The sequence below is a fragment of the Cinclus cinclus genome, chromosome 6 (assembly GCF_963662255.1).
Source record: "Cinclus cinclus chromosome 6, bCinCin1.1, whole genome shotgun sequence".
NCBI lineage: Eukaryota > Metazoa > Chordata > Aves > Passeriformes > Cinclidae > Cinclus > Cinclus cinclus.
This window is the reverse complement of record NC_085051.1, coordinates 61,561,672-61,586,459: the sequence shown is the minus strand read 5'-3', so window position 1 is coordinate 61,586,459 and position 24,788 is coordinate 61,561,672. Positions and strand designations below refer to the sequence as shown.

General features: G+C 47.9%; 1 protein-coding gene across 1 annotated transcript in view; it reads right to left on the bottom strand.

The window, feature by feature from the left end:
* MDGA2 (MAM domain containing glycosylphosphatidylinositol anchor 2) overlaps positions 1-24,788 on the bottom strand; it is a 296,154-nt gene that overhangs the window by 33,399 nt on the left and 237,967 nt on the right. Inside the window, exons 12-13 of the mRNA XM_062495446.1 lie at positions 13,353-13,622; positions 27-175 (exon numbers count right to left, since the gene is read on the bottom strand). Of these exons, the coding sequence (XP_062351430.1) occupies positions 27-175; positions 13,353-13,622 (419 nt within the window). The remainder of the gene's footprint in view (positions 1-26; positions 176-13,352; positions 13,623-24,788) is intronic.

Here is a 24,788-nt window from a genome sequence, read left to right as displayed (position 1 = left end):
GGCGGTTCCGGCTGTCGCGGTCTCACCTGGCGGATCCCGAGGCGATAGGCCAGGATGCGATCCACGGCGCCGGGATTCATCTGCGTCCACTGCAGGCTGTAGGAATAGACGCGCGGGCGGTTCTGCCACAGCGGGTTGTACGTGTCGTAGTAGAACTCCGGGGCGTAGGCTTTTCCTGCGGGAAAACCATCAGGGAATCAGGGAAATCGTAAATCACGGAATGGCCGGGCAGCCGGGGAATAACCCAGCCAAGAGTTCAGTCATCGGTCGGGAGAAGGAGGGAAAACACTGGGACAGAAATCATCAGGGAATAATTTCGGTTGGGCGTTCCCGGATGCGAGTTCCAACTTGGATCGCTCAGTCCCAAAATCCAAGGGTTGAGATCCAACTGCAGCCATCCCTTGTTCCCAAAATCCAACGGTTAAGATCTAACTGCAGACACCCCTCATTCCCAAAATCCAAAGGTTGAAATCCAACCCCTTATTCCGAGGATCCAAGGGCTGGGATCCAACTGCAACCACCCCTCATTCCCAAAATCCAAGGGTTGAGATCCAACTGCAGCCAGCCCCTCATTCCCGGGATCCAAGGGTTGGGATCCAGTCCCTCATTCCCAGGGTCCAAGGGCTGAGATCCAGCCCCTCATTCCCAGGATCCAAGGGTTGGGATCCAGTCCCTCATTCCCAGGATCCAAGGGTTGGGATCTAGCCCCACATTCCCAAAATCCAAAGGCTGAGACCCAACTGGAGCCACTCCTCATTCCCAGGGTCCAAGGGCTGAGATCCAGCCCCTCATTCCCAGGATCCAAGGGTTGGGATCCAGTCCCTCATTCCCAGGATCCAAGGGTTGGGATCCAGTCCCTCATTCCCAGGATCCAAGGGTTGGGATCCAGTCCCTCATTCCCAGGATCCAAGGGTTGGAATCCAGCCCCACATTCCCCAGATCCAAAGGCTGAGACCCAACTGAAGCCACTCCTCATTCCCAGGATCCAAAATGAAATGAAATCCAACTTCACCCATCCCTCTCCTGCTTTTGTTCACCGTCTTCTTCCACAAACACATTTTAGGATTACTTTCCTCCATCCACATTTTTTTAAGGATTCATGGCCGTGCTTTGCCTTCATCGTTGTTCCCCTACTTCGGGTGTGAGCATGGAAGAGGAAAAGTTCCTGGATCCAGTGGCAAAGACATGTTGGAATCTCTGCATTGCTGCCAAAAAAGAGCCCCCAAACCCTCCTAAGCTACACCAGGAGACTCCAGGAGAGGCACCAATGACAAGAAATTCCATCCCAGAGCTGGGAATAGGATTTGGATATTCCCAGTGGCTGCTGCTACCTCCATCCCATCTCTCCCGTCCACATTCCCAAATGGAAAGGCTCTGGAGTTGTCCTGAAGCACCTGGAGAAGTGCTTGATCTTATAGGGCATCGTTCAGCTGTGCTTTGGACAAAGCAGGAAAAGGGAATCTCCCAGGGAATTGGGAAAATGAGGGGATCACATCCGAGCCTTCACCCTTCACAGAAGTGGGAAAAACAAAGGATGATTTCCCAGAGGAAGGACAAAACATTCCTAAATCCACTAAATCTGAATTCATGTAGACTTAAATCCATGGAGAGGGTTTTGCCAAGGGATGGGGTGGATATTCCATCCCTGGAATTGTCCAAGGCCCGGTTGGATGGGGCTTGGAGCAACCAGATTTCATTAAAAATGTCCCTTCCCGTGGCCTTTTCCAACCCAAACTATTCCATAATTCCAAGATATTTCATGGAACAGATCCATCCCTGCCCCTTCCATAAGAAACGAGACGGGGCAAACCCAATCCAGGGTGTGCTGTGCTCTATTTTGTCACTGAAAATATCCAAAAATCAGGAAAAATCAGGAAAACCAAAATATTTCCGTGTGTTCTCCTCCTGGAAAGGTCCAAAAGATGCTTTTCATTAGAGATAAACCAAAGCAGGGGGAGGATTTTCCACTTCCTGAAGTTTCTAATTCCACGTGTATTCCTGCAGGGATTTGGTATTGGGAATAATTGGGAAAGGGCTGGAAAACCCCAGGAAAGCACACCCTACCGGTCACATGGAATATGGGATGGGTATGGATTCATTACTCCCCTACCTTAATTGGGATTTAAGGAGTTTGTGACAAAGCAAACACAGAATTTAGGGATTTTGTCCTCAAAACTATCCCTGATCCAGGTGGAAATAGAGAGGGATGAGAAGCATTTCAAATTCCAAATTGGACAACTTCCATTCGCAGAAAAGCAGTGAGAAGAGGAGGAAGAAATGCTTTTAAAAACCCCCAAAATGCAAAGGAACAAAGGCAAAATCCTGAGAATAAACAGCAACGTGGCACTTATTGAACCAGCTTTTGTCTCCCAACCACGCTTTTCTTTTCCAAGGATAAAAAGACCTTTTAGCCAAGATATTTTTCCCAATTTCCCGGGGAAGGAGCACCTTCAATTAGCCCAGAGTGGAGGACCAAACAACAATATTCCAAGGGGAGGGAGCCAAGCAAAACCTCTGCTGGAAAAAAAGGGGCTGCAGGGGGAATAAAAAGGGAGCAGCAGTCGAGACGATTTGTTTTCCTTGTTCCTGAGAAATGGGAATAATGGGAAAAGCTCATGCTGGATGCAAATTATCCTCTTCCCACTCCCACTGCTGTTGGATATAATGGGATCTCTGGGGGGGACTGAGAGGAGCCATAATGAGCCACTTGTCACAAGAGGGACACTTGAACAACACCGGCACCTTTGGGGGAATAATGAGGCACCGTGAAGAGCTGCATTATCCCAAATACCTGTGAAAACAACGCTGGGAATGGAGAGGCTGGAAATTCAGCAGCACAACACTGACAGATTCCCTTGTAAACTTTGGGAAGCAGGGCTGGGGTTTGGAGTGCAGGGAAGGCAGAGGTGGCTTCTGGAAGTGTGGGAGTTATGGGGAATTTGGAAGTGTCCCTTGTCCCCAAAGCCCTCGGCTTTGGATCTTTGGGACAGGAGGGAGCTGGAGCTCCTGGATATGATCCAGGGGAGGGATGTGAGGGTGTTGGGTTGCTGATTATCTCCGAGGTTTCCCAGAGCTTTTAATGGAAGCGGAAATTGGGTTGTGTCACACAGGAAGTTCATCTCATGGTCAGGAGCCTGGAGGTTGGGAAGATTTGGATTTTGGGGTGGGAAGACCATTTTTAGCTGGGATGACAGGAATGTGGGAGGTTTCTGGGATCTCAGCTCCTCATAGCCTTCCCACCTCAAAGCCCAGCTGGTCCAGAGCTTGTGGAGCCTTTATCCCTGGGGATCCTGTGTCCAGGCCTGGGATCACCAGAACAGCAGGGACAGGAGCTCCTGGATGTGGCCCAGAGGAGGGATGTGAGGATGAGGAAGGGCTGGAGCATCTCGGTGCCCGGGAAAGGCTGAGGGAGCTGGGGCTGCTCAGCCTGGAGAGGAGCCCCAGCTGAGAGGGGTCCTCAGCCCTGGGTGTCCCTGGGTGTCCCTGTCTGTCCCTGTCTGTCTGTCCCTGTCTGTCTGTCCCTGTCTGTCCCTGGGTGCAGGGAAGGGCAGAGCAGCCCCAGGCTCTGCTCCGGGCAGGGACGGATCCCAGGAATTCCCCAGCACAGGAGGCAGAACTTCTGCCCTGAGCAGAGCCCAGAGAGGGGCTGGAGTCTCCTCCCTGGGATATTCCAGAGCCACATGGACACAATCCTGTGCCCTGAGCTCTGGGATGGCCCTGCTGGAGCAGGGAGGTGACACCAGTGACCCTCTGGGATCCCTTCTAGCCTCACCTCTCCTGAGATTCTGGGATTCCAGAAATGCCACTCCCTAAAGCAGCCACCACTCCACCACAGCAACATTGGCCAACAAAATTGAGAAAAAAAGAGATGATGAATTCCAGAATCCCAGAATGGTTGGGAACAGAAGGGACCTTAAATCCCATCCCACCCCTGCCATGGGCAGGGACACCTCCCACTGTCCCAGGTGCTCCAACCCCAATGTCCAACCTGGCCTTGGGCACTTCCAGGGATCCAGGGGCAGCCACAGCTGCTCTGGCAATTCCAGCCCAGCCCCTCCCCACTCTTCCAGCCAGGAATTCCTTCCCCAAATCCCACTCAAATCTCCCCTTTCCCAATTTGAAGCCATTCCCTGTGTCCTGTCCCTCCATCCCTTGTCCCCAGTCCCTCTCCAGCTCTCCTGGAGCCCTTTAAACCCTGGAAGCAGCTCTGAGCTCTCCCTGGAGCCTTCCCTTCTCCAGCTGAACATTTTCATTCAGGAGCATTTGTTGTGCAGCATTCAATTCCTGCAGGCAGGGCATACAAACATCCCAACATTTTCCACCAGCCCTGTACCCATGTAAGGTCAAAAGTGGGATGAAATCACTGTGGCACTCAATTAGAGAAACCAAGCAAATGGAAAAGTCACTTCAGCTGCTCCATCCCAAGTTCCCCTGGGATCTAAAAGGTGAATAAATGTCCTGAGCAGAAGTGGATTGAGGCATTCCCCTTGTCCTGGCACTCCAGGCCTTTATCCAAAGCCCCTCTCTCTGTCCCTGGGTTTGAAGTTGTTCAAAGCAAGGAAACAACTTCGCCCTCCCAGCTCTGCCATCCCCCAAATTCCCATTTATTTACCAAACAGGCTGAAGGATCCTGATCCAGAACTTCCAAGATCATTTATTATCATCCCTTGGGATGCAAATCCAGGAGGCAGAGTGGTTCCTATCCCAGTTCTCCAGGTTCCAGCAGATCTTGGTGCTGGAGTTTGATTTCACTCTGATAAAAAGGATCCCTCTCTCGGGGACCATTTCCCACCCCACCCTCAAACCCGGAGCTGTTTTCCACATTTCAGGAGGATTTCATTGTTGGCTCTGTGGCTTCCCCAGCCCAGCTTTCCCTGAGGTGCTCCCATGCCTTCCATCTTCAGGTGCCAGAGGATAAATCTGGCTCAGGACTGGCTGTTTCTGCCACCTGAATTACTCAGCTGTTGATCCATATCCCATAAAATCTGCATCTGTAAAAATCTGCATCCTTGGGCTCCACATTCCTTATTCCTAAAGGCTTGGGAATTTTAGTTTCTTTTTTAAAGTTTTATTTTTTTTTTTTTTAGTTTTTAAAATAAAAGGGAAGATGTTCAGCTGGTCCCTTTTAGGGGAAACCACCAGCCAGGATTCCTGACCCTGCGGTTCATTGGGATCACTCAGCCATTTATCCCTCAGGAAAGGAATCCCTTAAAGGAATTGTTGCTGGATCGGGCACGGCAAATTGCAGCTGGGATGAGAGTAGAGCAGCACAGGGATCTCAGCAATGCCACAGCTGCCCCAAACCTCTGTCCCTAAATGTCCCAGATGCCAGAGGGTGGGATTGGTGTTGGCTCCCTGTCCTGCAGGAACAAACAGTGGGAACGTGGAATATTCAAGGAATCATTTCCTTATCTGTTTCCCCCTTCTCTTCCCATCATTCTGCCAATTGCTTGGAGTTTGACTCTTGGGGATTGCAGCATCTCTGTCCCACGTTTGTGGCACTCCTGGTGACAGGAGCTGGCTCTGAGCGCCGAGCAGGGCAGCTCCCACTTTATCACATTTAGGGATAGGAAATAAAACCCGGGATTTATAAATGCTTCCCCTTCTGGCAAGCTCGGCTGCAGCCCTTTCCATCTTTAAAGTGCTGGGAGAGCACAAATCCCAAATAAAACACTGCATTAAACTCTGTAAAATAGTGGGAGACATGGAGTTTATGGAAAATGCTGCCCCTTCCCATGCTCTGCTTTATTCCAGGATCTCTCTTTTATGGAAGGCTTGCAGGAAGAAAGAGCAGATGTTTTGTTCTTTATTTGCATTTGGGAAAGGCGACATCTGTTTCCTCCTGGATCTGTTCCTCATCCCAATCCTGCAGCTGGATCATCCCAGTCACCTCCAGCCTCCCCAGAATCACAGGAGCTGACAATCAGGGAATTATTTGGCTTGGAAGGGGCCTTAAAGATGTTCTTGAATTTGTGGCCTCCCCTTAATCCTCCAGGAATGACTTCCAGAGTCTTCCCTGTCCTCCAGGAATGAATTCCAAGGTCTGGATTGTTTGGGCTGAGCAGGTAAAGACACTTAAGCAGGGTTAAATTTAAAAAGTCAATGAATATAATATTAATAATTAATAATTAAATAATAATAATTAAATAATAATAATAATAATAATAATAATAATAATAATAATAATAATAATAATAATAATCCCCCCAGTGGGTGGAAGAGGCAGCTGCTCCAGGGAATTCCAGGGACAATCCCATACCTGCTGCTCTCACTAGGAACTTGGGGATGAGACTTTCCCACCTTTCCCAGAAAAATCTCTTCCCAAAATATTTACAGAATTATGAATATATTGTAACTTGCAGGAGAGGGATGATTTGGGAATAAAATGAACTTTTCAATACCTAATTGGGGCACAAAATTCAATCTATCTGGGGTCTGTCCATCTCCAGTGGGGTTAGAGATTCCCATTCCAGGCACAGAAACCCAACACCCCAAAGTAAGGAAAATGTGGGATGCTCCAGTGGCATCCATGAGATTCCTTGTCCAGGTGCCCTTCCCGGCTTCCTCCCTTTCCCTGGGGCTTTCCCGAGGATCCAGCTCCTCCCCAGCCGTACCCAAACGTGACATCTGCTGGCTGAGCCGTGCAAGAGCTCCCGCTCTTCTTCTGCAATTCCTGCTGCTCCTGCACGGCATTCCCAATCCCAGAAATCCCGACCCGACCCCAGGAGCTGAACTCGAGGTGTTCCTCAGCTCCATTTCCATCAGTTCGGGGCCATGAGTTGTGTGGTTCTGATTTGAGGGATAAATAAATCCAGTTTTAGTTGGATCTGGAGATCCCACACTGGGATAGGTGAGATTTGGGAAGCTCCCATTCCCAGATATCCAAACCTGGTAGCATTCCATGCCTTCATTTTTCTATGGCTACACACTCCTTACAGGTGTGCACACCTGTGCCCGGCAGGAAGCAATTCCGGAAGGAATGGGGCTCACAATTCCAAAGAAATCCCTGGCTCAGTGTGGAGGTGACAATTTACGTGTCACCAGAAGGAATCCTACAGAAATCCCACAGGAATCCTACAGAAATCCTACAGAGATCCAAGGGGAATCCTTCAGAAATCCCCGGGGAATCCTACAGAAATCCCAGGGGAATGGCAGGTGAGGAAGGGGGAAATGGTGTCACTTGTCAGGGAGTGCCAAACACCTGATTCCTGAAGGATGGGCAGGGAAAGGGATGGGATGTGTGCCTGGAATTGTAAACAATCAATAATAAAATGTCACCACAGGCACAGGGAGGGAACTGTGGCCTCTGAGGAGGGGGGAGATGGGGAAGAGCTAGGGAAGCTCCTGGAAAAACGGGATCAGAGCACAGGGAAACACAGCCAGGACAGGGAGCAGCTCTGTGGAACCTTTGGAGCAACACATGGAACGGGGGCAGCCCCTGGCTCGACTCCAGCCCTTGGGAATCACAGCATTCCTGAGCATTCCCCCAGCTCTGCCTCCACGCCTGGAGCTGTCCATGCCCACCCAGGCTCCATCCATGGATCCCAGCTCCAACCCCCCAAGCTTCCCAGGAAGCTGCAGCTCTCCCCTCTTGGCATTCAGCCTCCTTATCCCCGTCCCTTCCCAGCTGTGGGCTCCCAAATTCCTGACAAATCCAACAGCTCTTGGCTGCTCCGACCATTCCAGAGCCACAATTCCCTCACTTCCCACAAAGAATCATTTCAGAAGGGAGAAACCAAACAAAATTGCAACCAGGAATGGACTGAAGTTCAGCTTTCCAAGGAATGTCCCATCCCTCTGGCTGCCCCTGGATCCCTGGAAGTGTCCCAGGCCAGGTTGGACATTGGGGTTGGAGCAGCCTGGGATAGTGGGAGGTGTCCCTGCCATGGCAGGGGTGGAACAAAACGGGATTTAAGATTTCTGGATCATATCCAGCAATGACTTTTTGGGGTGAAATCCCTTTATTTTCCTTCTCCCCCGAAGGCAGACTCGCAGGAAAGATTCACAAATCTGGAGCAGAGGGAACACCTCAGCCACCCTCTCCCTTCATCCTGGAATTTGATCCTCCAACCTCGGGATGGAATGAACTCACTTCGTTTTCCTCTCCTTGATGCAGACAGGAAAAACAGGCTTGAGGTCCAGCAATTCCACCTTGTCACCTTCCCTAAAATTTGGCCCTGCCTGATCCTCTGGAGCAGGATATATCCTGAATTTCCTGACTCTGGATTAATTGCCAAGCGGGTCTTTGCTGGCTCTGAGTCCACTGCTTTTGCTGGGCATTGGACCAGGAGATCCATGAAAAACTCCTGTTTCCCAGTGGGAATTGTCTGTCCCACTTTCCCACCTGCAGTTTAAGTTGCCCTTGTCAAGTTTTTAAGGCAGGACAGAATTTGCTGCCAAGGGTTTGGCAAAACTCCTCATCCCAATCCTCCAAAACCAGGAGGGAATTCAGCAGGAAACAAAACAATGTCCATGCTCTGTGTGCCATGGAAAGGATCTTTCCTGCTGGAAATTTTTAGGAGATGTTCTATTGGAATCTCCAAGGTTTTTAATTAAAATAAAAACCCCTTTTCCTGCCAGATGAATGGAAAAGGATTTTTGCACTGGTGCTGCTGCTCCAGTCGGAATTTGAAAGCCCACACAAGTGGCAGCTGCCGCTTCTCTGGGAATCTTGTTCCAGTGGGAATTTGGAAATTATTCCAGCTCCATGCTGAGGACCACGGTGCTTCCAGGAACAATGGAATCCTCAGGGATTCCTGAGGTAGAAATTCCTGAATGAAGCACCTGGAGAGGTGCTTGATCTTATAGGGCATCGTTCAGCTGTGCTTTGGACAAAGCAGGAAAAGGGAATCTCCCAGGGAATTGGGAAAACGAGGGGATCACATCCGAGCCTTCACCCTTCACAGAAGTGGGAAAAACAAAGGATGATTTCCTAGAGAAAGGACAAAACATTCCTAAATCCACTAAATCTGAATTCATGTAGACTTAAATCCATGGAGGGGGTTTTGCCAAGGGATGGGGTGGATATTCCATCCCTGGAATTGTCCAAGGCCCGGTTGGATGGGGCTTGGAGCAACCAGATTTCATTAAAAATGTCCCTTCCCGTGGCCTTTTCCAACCCAAACCATTCCATAATTCCAAGATATTTCATGGAACAGATCCATCCTTGCCCCTTCCATAAGAAACGAGACGGGGCAAACCCAATCCAGGTTGAGCTGTGCTCTATTTTACCATTGAAAATATCCAAAAATCAGGAAAAATCAGGAAAACCAAAATATTTCCGTGTGTTCTCCTCCTGGAAAAGTCCAAAAGATGCTTTTCATTAGAGAAAAAAGGAGTTTCCAAAGAGCTCTTTCCAGAGGTGGATTCTGGGATCATCAGAAGGGAAGATCCAGTGTCCATCTCCTCAAATCCCAGTTTTCTGGGAGAAGGGAAGGCAGGAGATGTGAGTGTCCCATGGATTTGTGGTGGAAGGTTGGACTGGATCATCTTTTCCAACCTCAGCTATTCCTGGCACCACCGGAATGCTGCCATGGATGGGGGCAATCCCTTCTGGAGATGTTGGATTTCAGGTTTGCTCGGCTCTCTGTTCAACATGGCCAGCTCCAAAGAGCTTCCAAGATCTCCAAGGAAAGGGAAAGCTCTGATCACCAGCGAACAATTAAACCCTCCCCTAATTAGGCCTTGATTGGCTTGATGTTGCACTTGGCTGGAAGCACTGACAGGGTGATGTAAGACAAAGTAAATAATTAAAGATGAGCTCATTAATTAACGCAATATCCCATGGCAGAAAAATTCCACGGGCCAGAAAAACATGGAATTAATATTCCAAACCGTCCTCCCTCGCTGGTGGGATCAGGAGCTGGTTGATAAAAGGAATTAAATCCATGGAATGCCATTACAGCTTTGTTTAGTCCTGCCCAGGGCTGTGATGAATAATTGAAATAATGAATTTTAATATTTAATCTGCAGCCCTCCCAAGCCAGCCCCATCTGCTATGGACAGAGATTCCTGGTGGAAATTAAGGAATGAATTCTACAAGGATGTTTATCCAGTGATGATTAAAGAATTTAATGGATAGGGAACAAAATGTTGTCTAAAAAACCTAAAAATCCCTCCTTGGACACAACTCTGGGGCAAATTCAGTCCAGGGCAGACCCAGCAGAGCAAATTCCAGCTCAAGGGGGTCAAACTTCCCAAACTGAGGAGAAATTTGAAACCAGGACTTGTCCAGTAAACTCAGTTCTACGTAATCCTAATCCTGGCTCCCAGGGGCACAGAGAATCATGGAATTGTTCAGGTTGGAAAAGACCTTTAGGATCACCAAGCCTGGCTGTGCATCCATCCTCACAGTCACCACAATCCCACGGCCTCAAGAGCCACATCCATGGATTTTGGACATTTCCAGGGATTGTGGCTGCACTGCTCTCCCAGGCAGGGTTTGACAGCCCATTCCATGAGGAATTCTCCTCTAATATCCAAGTTGAACCTTCCCTGGTGCAGTCTGAAGCTGTTGCCTCTTGTCCTGTCTCTTGTTGATGGTGCAGGATAATAATAAGGGACAAGGTGAAGTGGAAAGACAAGGAGGAAGGGGAAAGACAAGGAGGAAGGGGAAGGGGAAGGGGAAGGGGAAGGGGAAGGGGAAGGGGAAGGGGAAGGGGAAGGGGAAGGGGAAGGGGAAGGGGAAGAGAGGAGGAGGAGGAAGAGGAGGAGGAGGAAGCAGATAGAAGAAGATAGAAGGAGAAAGAAGGCGATGACAAGTACAAGGACAAGGAGGACAAGGAGGACAATGAGGAGAAGAAGAAGAAGAAGAAGAAGAAGAAGAAGAAGAAGAAGAAAGAGAAGAAAAAGAAGAAGAAAGAAGAGGAGGAGGAGGAAGAAGAAAAAGAAGAAAGAAGAAAGAAGAAAGAAGAAGAAAGAAGAAAGAAGAAAGAAGAAGAAGAAGAAGAAGAAGAAGGAGAAGAAGAAAGAAGAGAATGAAGAAGAAGATGATGATGATGATGACGATGATCCCACCTCACCCCTCCTTTGCAAGCTGGGAAGGTGCAGAACACGGAGATCAGCCCACCCCGCCTCGAGGAGCCCAAGCCGCAGTGAAAATCCATTCCTGGGGTGTCCCAGGCCAGCCAGGCCGTGCTCCAGCAGGGCTCAGCTGTGTCCTGGAGGAACTCTGGCACCTCGGCAGCTGCTGCAGGGAGGGAGAAGCTCCCTGTGCTCATCCCCCTCCTTCTCCAGCTCCAAACCTCCCTCAGGGAGCCTCCCCAGCCTCTGCCATTCCCGGGTCTGGCTCCATTGATTTGCTCCCAGCCCCGGCAGGGTTTTCCGAAGCCGCAGCGTGGAACGGACTTTTTGTTGTTCTCTGGATATGATCTGGCCCCGAATAAAATCTCGAGGTGGTGAAGCTGTGAGGAGCATGAACTCAGCTCCGCTTGCCCACAAACACAATTTGCCTTGTCACTTCTTATTTCTTTTGAAGAGACTGGCAGGTTACATCTGCCTCGCGTTGGCCCCAGTGCTATAAATTAACCCCTCTTCCAAGTGTGATTTATTTGGCTTTCATCTCCTCCAATCTGGCTCCAAATATACAGGGAAAAAAAAAAAAAAAAAAAAAAAAAGGAGATTTTTACAGGCTCGGGGGTCAGAATAAATCTTTTGAACCAGACTGTTTGAAATGCTGCACTGAAAAGCTTTCTCTGAGCATACCAGCGGTTCTCTGCTGCCCCAGTCCAGCACATTTCTATTTTCCCTCATGAAAAACCAGAAATAAACCAGCTAAAAATGGGTTACAACAAGCCATTATTCCCCCCAAAACAAAAGCTCCACACAACTGCCACATTCCTGCCTTGCAGTTATTTATTGGGCTTTTTTTTCCAATCATGCCTAAGAAGGGCCCAATTTCTTGTCTCTATTCACATTCCCAGTGAAATCCAAGCCTCCTTTTTAACCATTTCATCATTTTTTTCAGCGTTTTCTGTTCCCTTGGGCTTCGACTCCATCTGTGCTGCTGAGATCTGGGAGCACAACAGAGCATAAAGAATTTATTTCTTAAATAAACTCAGTTTTAACTTTAAAATACTAAGAAAAGTCGAAGCGTTACTTCCAGCATCCTTCATTCACCATAAATTAGAAGGATGGGATGAATCCTTAATGAACACAGGGAAGGATGGGAAGTGGAAAGCATCATAAAATCATTTTAGGACTCATTTTCAGTTTTGTGGTTTGCTAAAACTGCTCCAACTGCTCCAATCCTGGCAAAATTATTGCCTTTTTCCAGCTTCAAAATTCCGAAGATAAAAGGCATAACAAGCTTGGCTGCATCCCAGTAATTACACACCACAGGTGGATCCTGGGGGCTGCACAGCCTCCCCCAGCCTGGGATCTGATGGAAAACTTCCCAAAATTCTGGAGAAAAGGAACGAATTCCAACATCCCTCCATTTCCAAGGGAGTGGTTGGAGTCTCTGATGTGCCCACCCTGCTCTCCAAGCTGGAGAGAAGAGGAAATCCAACTTCAGTGCCATCCTCGCACGGCGGAATTTTGCTGCCTGGTGATTCTGTCAGGCTTCCCCCAAAACCCCCTTGATGGGTTCCCACAGAGAAGGAATAGTCACATTTTCCACTGAGAAATCCTGGTCTTCAAATGAGCTAAATCTCCTTTTTTTAGCCAACCACAATCCCAACAAGACTCCTCAAGGTGATATAATTTGGAAGGATGGTTTTGGCAACCAGAGCAGGAGTGGAGTGATCCAACAACACCTAAACCTTCACGTTTGGGCCTCCAAGGCCTCACTGTCACCAAAGTTCAGGAATAAAAGAAACTCTCCAGCACCATCTTGTAAGTGTTGGAGAATCTAGAATTATTTTATTCTAGAATTATTTTATTTCCACGATGCGCCGTGGAAATCATTCCAACCACATAATTCTTTACCATACTTTCCCCATATTTATACATAAAAATCCCAGAAGTTCCCATTCATTGGTCCCAAACGACCGCACTTTTAGTCTCGGATCTCCTCTTGGCCATCAATCCCTTCAATGCTAATTTTGCTCCCATTTTTTGCATCTCTTCTCAGTGTTTTCCCATCCCAGATGTTCCAGTCCCTGCCATTTGGTAATGTCCATTTATCCCCTTCTGACTACACCCAACCAGGAAATTCCAACCTCAAAATCTGGGAATCTTCCTTTTATTGTTCGAGTCCCATCGAGCCTCACCCAACCACAAAACCCAAAGAGTTTTAAAGACAAACCTCAACCCCCCGGGGAAAGCCGACAAAACTGACTAAACCTCCTTCCAAAATAATTCACAAAAACCAATGTAAAAAATGGATTAATTTCCAACTCCACGTTTCCTACCTGTGACGAGGAAGCTGCAGCGGCCGGCGCCCGCCTCGTTGATGATGTTGCAGTTGTAGATGCCGTAGGAGTCGCGGGAGAGGCTGCTCACGGTGTATTCCGTGGAGTCCTGCAGGTCGAACTGCCCCGTGCGCAGCACGCGCCCGCCCAGGCGCCACTCGTAGCTCAGAACCCGCGTGGGATAAGCCCGGAGCACGCGGCAGCTCATGGTGACACCGCGGCCCTGGCCCTGCCGCAGCTCCAGGAACGCCGGCTCCACCGCCGGGGGGTCTGCGGAGACACAGGGAGGGCGGGTGTAACAAAAGTACAATGGGTGTTTGTTCACCGAATCCAGTTAACAGAGAAGGGGATGGAAAAATACATTGCCCAAAGTCTAACTGCAGACATAAGGCCTAACTGCAGCCATCCAGTAGGATAAACAAAAGATAAAAACAAAGAAACTGAAAATTGTGTAACGAGTATGTAAAAGTTCATCAAAACACCAAGGAAGATGAGGGGCCTTCATCCTCACGACCACCAGAAAGCAAAAAAAGACCCCCTAGCAACACACCGCACACGGGCAGAACACAGCAGAAAACATACGTAACACAACAAGTTAAAAAGTATATAAGCCAGGACTATTGAGTAAAAGCTTGTGCGCCATTGGTAAAGCGGAGGCTCCCCGACCGCCCAGCGCTGTTTTGCTTACTGTCCCTTGCTCAGTAAATTGTACTAGATCTAATTGAATTTGTTTCTGTCAATTCCTGTAACTCACTTATAACAGCAGGGTGTTAGAGAGGGGAACCAGGCCTAGGGGCAGACTAATGCAGGTTCTCGTTCAGGACCTCTCCTAGAGACAGGACTAACCCAGGTTCTTGTTTAGGACCAGTCCTAGGAAACCAAACTAACCCAGGTTCTTGTTTAGGACCAGTCCTAGGAAACCAAACTAACCCAGGCTCCTGTTCAGGACCTGTCCTAGGAGACAGGACTAACCCAGGCTCCTGTTCAGGACCTGTCCTAGGAGACAGGACTAACCCAGGCTCCTGTTCAGGACCAGTCCTAGGAGACAGGACTAACCTGGTCTCCTCCTGTTGCAGAAAGTGGGGTGGGTTCTTCTTTGCACGTCCTAAAAACTAAGCATTTTAAACCAAGGTTCATGTTTAAGATGCATCCCAGGAGAGTGGATCAACCCAGGTTAGTATTTAGGACCTGTCCCAAGAGACAAGACTATCCCAAGTTCTTGTTAGGACATCCCTTGGAATGACACTGAATAAAACCAGAGCATCTTGTCTTAACCCTGGCCTAAGGAAGGTGTCCCACCCACAGCAGGGGTGGAATGAGGTGCTCAGGAAGGTCCCTTCCATCCCAAACCTTTGGATAAAGTGCCCAAGGCAGCAGCACCCCGGGCACAGAGCTGAGCTGGTGGCTCTGTTCTCAGTGGGAACCCCAGGCTGCAGAGCTCTGTTTGGGAATGTTTGGACAGCATTCCCAGGAATGGGAACGTTGTGGTGTCTGTGCAGGGCTGGGTGATCCCAGTGGGATCCTTCCAACCTGGGATATTCCATGATTCCGTGAACTCCCCACCCACCAGGAGCTACTGTCTGGCTCCACCAAAATTCATCTCTGGATTTTTTTCTCCATTCCAGTGGAGGTCCTGCTGTCCCAGTAAGCCCAGGATGAAGCACACCCAGATCAGCCTGTCCTGCCCTGACTCGAATAAAACTGGTTTTAAATAATTCACATAGCCAGCTTCAAACTCCACAAGAATTTTGATTCCAGCTAAACACCAAATAAAGAAAATATAACCAACATCCAGTGTGTGCACACACCCAATTCCCCACTGCCATTTGCCTTTGGAAAACTTCATCATAGCTGGAAAATAAGATTAACCCAGCTGGAGTGATGGCTCATGCTCAGCACAGCTCTGCAGAGCCAGGAACACTCATGGAAAATGTGTTCCCAACAGGATGAAACCCAGGGAATATCAGGACATCCAGGATCTCTAAAGAATTCAGCTCAATTTTTAACCCCTGAGAGGGAAGAATTCCTGAAATCCTCCCATTCCAGGGGGGTTTTATATCCCTAGGAAGTGTTTCACATAAAACATTCCAATGTTCCTTCTTCCCTAAGTTTCCCAAGGCAGCAGCTTTGCAAGGAATTGTTGGCTTAAAGACAGGAATTATCCATGGGAAAGAAAATATTCCAGGTCTCCACTGCCTTCTCAGGGAGAGCTGGGAGTTGCCTCTCCCAAGTTTTCTGTTCAAGATGTTAAAAAGCCTTTAATGGCTGATTTTTCCATCATTTTTTCTCCTTGCTCATAAATCCTTGGAATGTTTGAACACCCAAACTCGTCTCTAGGTTGGAATAACTTTGCCTCCTTTGTTTTCTTTGTTGCTTCCACTGAATGCTCTGAATCCAGGGAATGATTTCAGGAATTATTTGGACCCTCCTGATCCAACATCCTGATCCTAAATCCCTCAGGCAATGCACAGGGATATTGGGACAGGAATATCATGGAAGCTCCATGTTCAAGGTGTTAAAAAGCCTTTCATGGCTGATTTTTCCATCATTTTTGATCCTTGCTCATAAATCCTTGGAATGTCTGAACACCCCAAACTCATCTCTGGGTTGGAATAACGTTGCCTCCTTTGTTTTCTTTGTTGCTTCCACTGAATGCTCTGAATCCAGGGAATTATTTCACCTCCCTGTGTGCTTAACAATTTTAACAGGAATTTGTATTCAGGCCCTTCTCTCTTCTCCCCCTGCTTTATTTACTTATCAAGCTCCTTTACCCTTATAAACAGCTTTTAAATGAGACTTTCCCCTGCCTTTAAGGTCACAGAAGTCTTTAAACCCCACAATTCCCATTTATCCAGGGGCTGATGATCCCCAGTGACAGGAAGAGAAAATTAACTCAGGCTGCTCATTCCCGAATCCCACTTTTGCAGGTATTAACTTTAATGGGAAAGGGAAGGCCTGATAAAAGCCCCAACCAGAGTTAAAAGCTCATTTTCCCATTGGATTTTTCCATTGTTTTTGTAGGATTGTGACTTCTCAGTCACAATCTGCACAGAAGAAAAACTGGAGTTGTTTGCGACTTCTCTGCTTTGAACTCATTTGCATCAGCTCTTCCCCAAGGCTTTGGCAATTTGATTTAATTTACTTTTCCCCTCCTTATTCCTTTCATAATTCCACTATTAGTTTTGGAAAAATCTCCAGCAAAGCTGCCAAGGGAGCACGGTTCATTCTCTTCAACAATTATCTTTGGGAAGCAAACGGGGCTGGAGTTAAATCAGGCTCTCTATTAATGTTTAATGAAGTTTTTTAGCCTAAGTACATTCATGTTTTAAGGATTAGGAAACGGAAAAAGGAAAGTTCTGGAGCTATCCAGTGAAATGACAATGAGATGTTTGTTTGGTTTGAACCACACCGCTGCTCCTCGTGGTGAGGATCAAATCCTGGTTTTTATAGTGGGATTTGTTAAGGAGAAAATTCCAGGAATTTATTTCCACCGCATGGCCCCAAGCAGAGGCTTCACCTGCTGGCTTGGCCTCTGCAATTTCCATTTTAATCTAAACAAATAATGAGTTTTTCTCTCCCAGCTCCAGCAAAGGGAATAATAAATAAATAATAATAAAAAGTGGCACCTCTGCTCGCTTTCCATTGGGTTTGCGGCCTCTGTTGGATTCACACCACAGGAATTTTACCCAACACTTCTGAATCCAGCTCTTCCCACACTCAGCCACATTTCCAGGTTTTTTAGCTCCGCAAGTGGCTCTGGAGCTGCCTGAATGGAGCCTGGAGCCCAGGACATGGAGAATCCCAGACAAGATGGGATTTAGGAACTTTGGGAAGCTCCAGTGCACAGGGATTGTGATCCCTGTGAAATGACAACAGGAATTTTCCAGCCAGAATTTGGAATAAGGATATTACACCTCAGCTAATGGGTTTATTCCAGTGCAATGAAACAATCATGGCCAGAATTAGAAAAACAACCCAAACCAAACCAAAACAAAACAAAGCATTCACAAATCTGGGAGTAAATTAAAATAGGTGTGCAAATACATCCTGGAATTGTGCATTCCAAACCCTGCCTTGCACAAATATATCCATGGTGCAACAAGGAAATTCCCTGTTTCATGGAATCCAGGAATGTGTCGGGAGGGAAGGGACCTCAAATCCCACCCCTGCCATGGCAGGGACACCTCCCACTGTCCCAGGTGCTCCAACCCCAATGTCCAACCTGGCCTTGGGATCCAGGGGCAGCCACAGCTGCTCTGGCAATTCCAGCCCAGCCAGGAATTCCCGATTCCCAATATCCCATCCATCCCTGCCCTCTGGCAGTGGAAGCCATTCCCTGTGTCCTGTCCCTCCATCCCTTGTCAGAGCTCTAAAGATTCTCATCATGGACTCTTAATTTTTTTCATCTTATTAGTAGCAACGTCCTAATTTTAAGTTAGAGGCATTTTGAAGGTAACTTTCAGTGTAAAATTATTATTACTTTTATTTTCTTCTGCATTCCATGTCCGTGCCTGCTTTGCAGAAGGATTTACAATGGATAATCCCAGTCTCCACTTCCAGGAATTTGCCAACTTGGATTTTGTTCTCCAAGTTTTCTCCCCTGTCTGCAGAATTCACTGTGGTTTTCCAGACTGGTGCCTCTGTCCTGGTTTAGATCCTTGACAGGGCATTAAATTCGCTGGTCCAGCCTCTCCCAGCATCTCCCAGGTTCCTGAGCTTCAGTATCTGTGCTCGAGCATGTACAACGCTAGCAAGTGATAAATATTCAAAGGAGGAAAAACGGATAAAAAAATAAACTTTGGGGCAAAGCTGCACCATTCATTTCCCTCCATATCTGCAAATCATGATTTGCTTGATTTGTCCAGCTGGGGCCAGAAGGGCACGAGTGAATAATGACGAGCTTCCTTAAAAAACAGTGAAATGGGAATAATCCGTGGGTTTTTAAAGGTGTCTGCTCTTCTGAGAGTCTTTTATGGGCTCTGCTGCTGCTGTTCATTGGATTTTATGGAATTAAAATTGTCCTGGCTGGAATGTAAATCAATGAACTGCACTGAACAACATTTTAATCCTACGGAGCTCATGAGGGGAGCCGTGGCTGAGCCCTGGGTTGTTCCTCCTTCTCCGTGGGCAGGTTCTGGATCCCAAGTTTGTCTCTTCCTCCTCCAGGATTAAGGAATGTCTCCGGAGGAGCAGGGCCCCACAGGTGACCTGGGGAATAAATCCCTCTGCACGCATTTTAAAGTATTTTCCAGCTGAAAAACCATGGAGCCTGGTTAGGAATGCTGGGAATGTTCACCTGGAGAAGGAAAAGATCCAGGGAGATCCTTCCAGGGCCTGAAGGAGCTCCAGGAGAGCTGGAGAGGGACTGGGGACAAGGGATGGAGGGACAGGACACAGGGAATGGCTTCCCATGGACAGAGGGCAGGGATGGATGGGATGTTGGGAATTGGGAATTCCTGGCTGGAACAGAATTGCCAGAGCAGCTGTGGCTGCCCCTGGATCCCTGGCAGTGCCCAAGGCCAGGTTGGACATTGGGCTTGGAGCACCTGGGACAGTGGAGGTGTCCCTGCCCTTGGGCTGGCACTGGATGATCCCTAAACCCTCCCCCAGTCCAACCCATTCTGGAATTCTGTGATCCTCAGGTAACCCGTGGCCAGGTCAGAGCTGGATTTACTTTTCCCAACACTCGGACTCCAAGTGTTTCATGGAGCCATGGAAGACCCGGCAATTCCACAACGGCTCCTGGATCCAACCCCAAACCTCTGCATCCCTGTTTCCCACAGCTCCCAGCAGCCCACGGCAGTCATAAATCCATGATTTCCATTGGAAGAAGCTGCAGAAATTGGGAAGGAATTTGCCCTGGAGAGCTTTGAAATTTCAGATATGGAGGGAAGATTTCCATACCCACGTCTTCTCCTCCCTGGGATAGATTTGCACATTCCCAAGGCTATCCCACATGGCCATCACCATCCAGGATGAATCCTTTCGGCACTTCTTCATCTCAGGGTGGTTTTGGCTCATCCCATTCCTCCAGATCAATCCAAACCAATCATCCCTTCCCTGCTTATTCCCATCTCTTCCAGACTTCCTGGATAAATGAGGGAATCTGAGCTCCTCCCTTTGGGGAAACTCAATATTCCATGGGGCCTGAGTAGCCATGGAATCTGGTGTCATTATTTTAGTACCAGACTTGCTGTCTCACTCCATTAATTTTATTATCCAATTATTTTTCCCTGCTTTCCAAGATGTGCCCTTCCAGTATTTTACAGAAAGTTTCTCCTCAGACCTCAAAAAACTCCCAAACTCTACCAAAAAATGTCTTTGATTGTCCTTCTTAGGCTAATTCCTTATAATACTACAGGAATATTTTCCAAAATCCTTGGAGGAAAAATCCTGTCACGAGTTGAAAAATTGTGACCTTTAAAAAAAATCTATTTTTAAAGATAATTTTATGTCTCTCTTCTACATTTTTAAGGTAGGTTATGCTAAAAACTGGAAAAAAGCCCAATCCAAACTCACCTAAAATTAAAAGAAATAATGGGAACAGAAAGAAATGTGTATTAAAATAGATTTGCTTAATTCTGATTAAATCTTATATCCTAATCTAAGAAACAATCAAATAAACCTTCAGGGATTCAGTGTAAAAATGAGGATTTTACGTTGAGAATCCCCCTCATTCCCATCTAGATTTTATAAACATTCCTTAAAATAGTCCTTAAAAAATATCTGAATAAATAAGGAAAATATTTCAATCTTTTGATTTAAATCTAATCAATAATATTTCACTATTTCACTGTCAATATTAAACTGCTTCAGTGCAGAAACACAAGGATTTTACTCCAGGGAAGAATTTTCACTGTTAAAAAATTTTCCCTAAAAGGTTAAGGATACCTTTAACCAGCTGGAGCATTCCTGGATTCCAAGAACATCCCATATCCCCTTAGGATTTGCTCCCTGATGGATTCAGGATCCTTCTTAAAGGTTAATTGGAAAGATGGAGCGAGAGCAGGGAATTCCTGGGAATGTTTCCCTCAGCCTCGCTTCCCTGAGGGCACAGAATTCCCAGAGCAGCTCTGGCTGTCCCTGGATCCCTGGAATTGTCCAAGGGTTGGACACTGGGGTTGGAGCAGTGGGAGGTGTCCCTGCCATGGAAAAGGTGAAACTGGATGGGATTTAAGGTCCTTTCCAACCCAATCCATTCTGAGATTCCATTTGGGATTTGAACCAACTCCTCTCCCATAGGGATCCAGCCAGGGGTGCAACATCCTGGCTCATTCCTGGAGCGACTCACACCGATTCCTTTGGAATATTTAGCAGGAAAATAATTGTTTTTTCTCATTCCTTCAACAAACATTTCGTCATTTGTGGGGCTGGACTCCACTGAACATGAACGGAGTAGGGAAGATGATGGAGCCTGATTTGGGATGGAAGGGATACTAGGGATCATCCCGTCCCGTCCCATCCCATCCCATCCCATCCCATCCCATCCCATCCCATCCCATCCCATCCCATCCCATCCCATCCCATCCCATCCCATCCCATCCCATCCCATCCCATCCCATCCCATGGGCAGGGACACCTCCCACCATCCCAGGCTGCTCCAGCGGATCCAGGGGCAGCCCCAGCTTCTCTGGGAATTCTATTCCAGTCCCTCCCCACCCTCTGAGGATCCTTCAAGGACACTCAAATACCCAGGAAGGGAGGACAAACCAGCAGGAAGGGTGAGAAAAGCACGGGGGAATTTGAGATAAGGCTCTTATCAGTGCCAGGGCAGGGCTGGATTCAGTGCCTGGCTACCCTCAGGCTGTTCCTGCCGGGACAGGGATCCAGGCGGTGACACCGGGTCACATCTGCACACAACCCCAGTAATTATTATTTTATAATCATTATAAACTCTGCCCCCACTCCTGAAACCTCTCCCTGAGCTCCCTGCTCTTAGTTTTTTTTACTTTTCCAGAGTAAAAACAAGGGAGCTGCAGCCCTTGGAGCACTCTCGTGATTACAGAGAGAATCCCAGAATAGTTTAGGCTGGAAAAAACCTTCAAAGATGTCATCGAGCCCAACCATCCCCAGCACTGCCAGGGCCACCACTGCCCCATGTCCCCAAGTGCCACATCCACACAGCTTTAAATCCCTCCAGGGATGAGGACTCCACCACTTCCCAAGACTGGACAACCCTTTCCATGGAGAAATTCTCCCAGATATCCAGCCTGAACTTCTCCTGGTACAACTCGAGACTGCTCCCTCTTATCCTGGCCCGGGTTTCCTGTGGGTGCCACCAGTGCCACCCACCTCCAGCACAGCTCAGCCAGCCCAGGTGACCTTCACCCCCAGAGCTGGGGTCACCTTGTTGGGATCACCACATCCCAACCACGCCCAACCCCAAAAAAGTGATGGGAAAGGACATTACAGCCCCAAGTGCCAAATAAACCAGGGATAAACATGGAAAAACCAGACAGGGAGAGGAGCAGAGTCCACCTGGAAATGCCTGAGGGAGATCTCAGCACGATGGTTTGAAATAAAAAGAGTTTTTAAACTCAGACAGGGGAGGAAAAGAGATGTGAGGAGAGCTGAAAAGGCAGAAATGTGCCCATAAAACAAATGCATGGATTCAAACGGCACCAAAATCCCATTTTTACTGCTCTCCTGGACAGTGTTTGCAACACGTTTTATTTGCCTTGAAGCAGACATCAGTTCTCACCTCTGTATTTTATTTCTCCCGTGGACAAGGTCACTTTAGAACCAAATGGGGTTTGCTTTGGTTGGATCAGAGCAGAGAATTACCAATAAACCCCACAAATTTCTTTCTTTCTCTGTCCTTGGGAGATGTGGTTCCTGTTTTATGTGCAGACGTCGTGGCTTTAGGTTAAATGATGTATTTACCATTGGGCCAGGAGGCTTTCATCTCCTTCAGATCCTGGGACTTAGAACAAACCTCAGAGACTGGAATTCATTGAACTGCCCCTAGTTTTAAGCAGCCAAGGTGAGGACTTGAAAATTTCGGGTCAGGGATTGAAACCTTGGAGATGGCTCAGCCTAGGATCTGTGGAAAATGAGAAGGACTCAGCTCAGAGCTGGAGGGCAAATTGTCCTCAGGTTCCAAAATTTAGAAAGCTTTGGGCAGGTTTAAAGAAAATAGAAAAAAAAAAAAATAGGGCCAGAAGAGAGAGGCTCAGAGCAGCAGGACAGGGGCAAAATGGAAATTTATCGGAGGAAATTCTCAGCCCAGAATTTCTCCCTGATCTTTCCTGATGTCTCCTGAGAATGAAAAGCAGGACAAGATGTCTGAGCTGAGGCAGAGCGACCAATTTTGGGGTGTATTTCCTGTGCTTTGGTTATCCTGTGTTTATCAAACCCTAAATGGTGGAGGAAAAAAGGGAAGAGGTAGAGAAAGGCAGTGTTTGGTCCCTACATCTCATGGGAGAGAGGCTGGAATCTGCTCCCATCCCAGTGGTGAGAACTGGAGAACTGCAGCAGCACAGCTTGGGACAAGGGAAATGAAAACATTCCTGACTAGGAACAAAATCCCAGAGACCTGGCCTTGGGACAGCCTGGAACTCTTGGTGAAGCACTTCAGAAAAAATTACAGGGCAGGACAAACCTTTCCAGGAATATCCAAATATCCAATCTAAACCTGCCCTGGCCCAGCCTGAGGCCGTTCCCTCTGCTCCTGTCCCTGTTCCCTGCAGCAGATCCCAAATCCCAAATCCCAAATCCCCCCCGGCTGTCCCCTCCTGTCAGGGAGTTGTGCAGAGCCACAAGGTCCCCCCTGAGCCTCCTTTTCTCCAGGCTCAGCCCCTTTCCCAGCTCCCTCAGGAATTCTCCAGCCCCTTTCCCAGCTCCCTCAGGAATTCTCCAGCCCCTTTCCCAGCTCCCTCAGGAATTCTCCAGCCCCTTCCCAGCTCCCTCAGGAATTCTCCAGCCCCTTCCCAGCTCCCTCAGGAATTCTCCAGCCCCTTTCCCAGCTCCCTCAGGAATTCTCCAGCCCCTTCCCAGCTCCCTCAGGAATTCTCCAGCCCCTTTCCCAGCTCCCTCAGGAATTCTCCAGCCCTTTCCCAGCTCCCTCAGGAATTCTCCAGCCCCTTTCCCAGCTCCCTCAGGAATTCTCCAGCCCTTTCCCAGCTCCCTCAGGAATTCTCCAGCCCCTTCCCATCTCCATTCCCATTCCCTTCCCATGTCCTTCTTGTCCTGAGGAACCCACAGCTGACCCCACAGTTTGAGGTGTGACCTCACCAGTGCCCAGCATGGAGGGACAATCCCTGTCCTGCTCCTTCTGCCCCCCATTCCTGATCCAGCCTGAGTGTCCTTGGCTTTTTTGGCCACCTGAGCACCTCTGACTCCAAGAGCTCCAGGAGAGGCTGAATCCAAGGACTGCAAACAAAGGTGAGCCCAAGAGGGGCTGAGAGCCAAACCCCAGAGCTCCCCTCCAGCCAGCAGGGCACACACGGAGCTGCCTCAAAAAAAAAAAAATTAAATTGGCTCAAAATGCCCCAAAGCTCAGCCCCGCATGTGGCCACAGGGAAAGAAGGAATTAAAAAAAATAAAAATAAAAAATAATAAAACCACCTCATGATATTCCACATTCCAGATGTGACCCACCCAATGTCCAGTGTTAAAGCAGAGCCTTGCCATGAGTAGAGCTGATGTGAAACAGTCTTTGAGTCCCTTGGGATTTTCCTGGTCCTGGATGCTGGGAGTACTTCAATCCCCTTTGGAAGAGTCCAAGGAATCAGGCTCTACTCATCATCTTTGAGGCTGGATTTGCATTTAGGTTCTTCAATAATTAAATAAAAAAACCTCACAACTAAATAGAGAAATGCATAAATGAGGGATATCAGCTCTGTTTATGGGGTTGCTCTTAGGGCAGATGGATTTGTCTTCTGTGTCCAGCAATTTCATGCTGAAGGGAATCAACTCTAACGTTTTCTTGTTTTCCTCCTCCCACAGGAATCTATAAAATTCTTTATTATTACTTCTAAATCTGCTTTCCCCCCACAATGTTTTACACAGAATTGTCTTTTTGTTCCCAGTAAATACAGATTTTGCTCCTCTCCTTCTCCCAGCTGTTTCCTCTCCTGTTGGAGTTCATCTTCCCGCTCAACCAATTTTATCAAGCCCTGTTTTATCTCCAAAATTGAATTTTCAAGGTTATTGAAGGGATATGTTTTTCTCTCTTTTCATTTCCTCCCCAAACTCCATCAGGGCTCACCTTGGATCTATTTGGGAGCTCTGCATAGTCAATGGGATTGTCGTGAAAAATATCCTGGAACACCCTGAATTCCTGGTTTTCCTTGCTTTCCCACTATTCTTAATTCTCATTTGGAGCAATCTGGGATAGTGGAACCTGCCCTGACAGGGCTGGAACTGGATGGGTTTGAGGTCCCTTCCAACCAAACCATTCTGGGATTCTGAGATTCTAGAATTCTGGGATTTGGA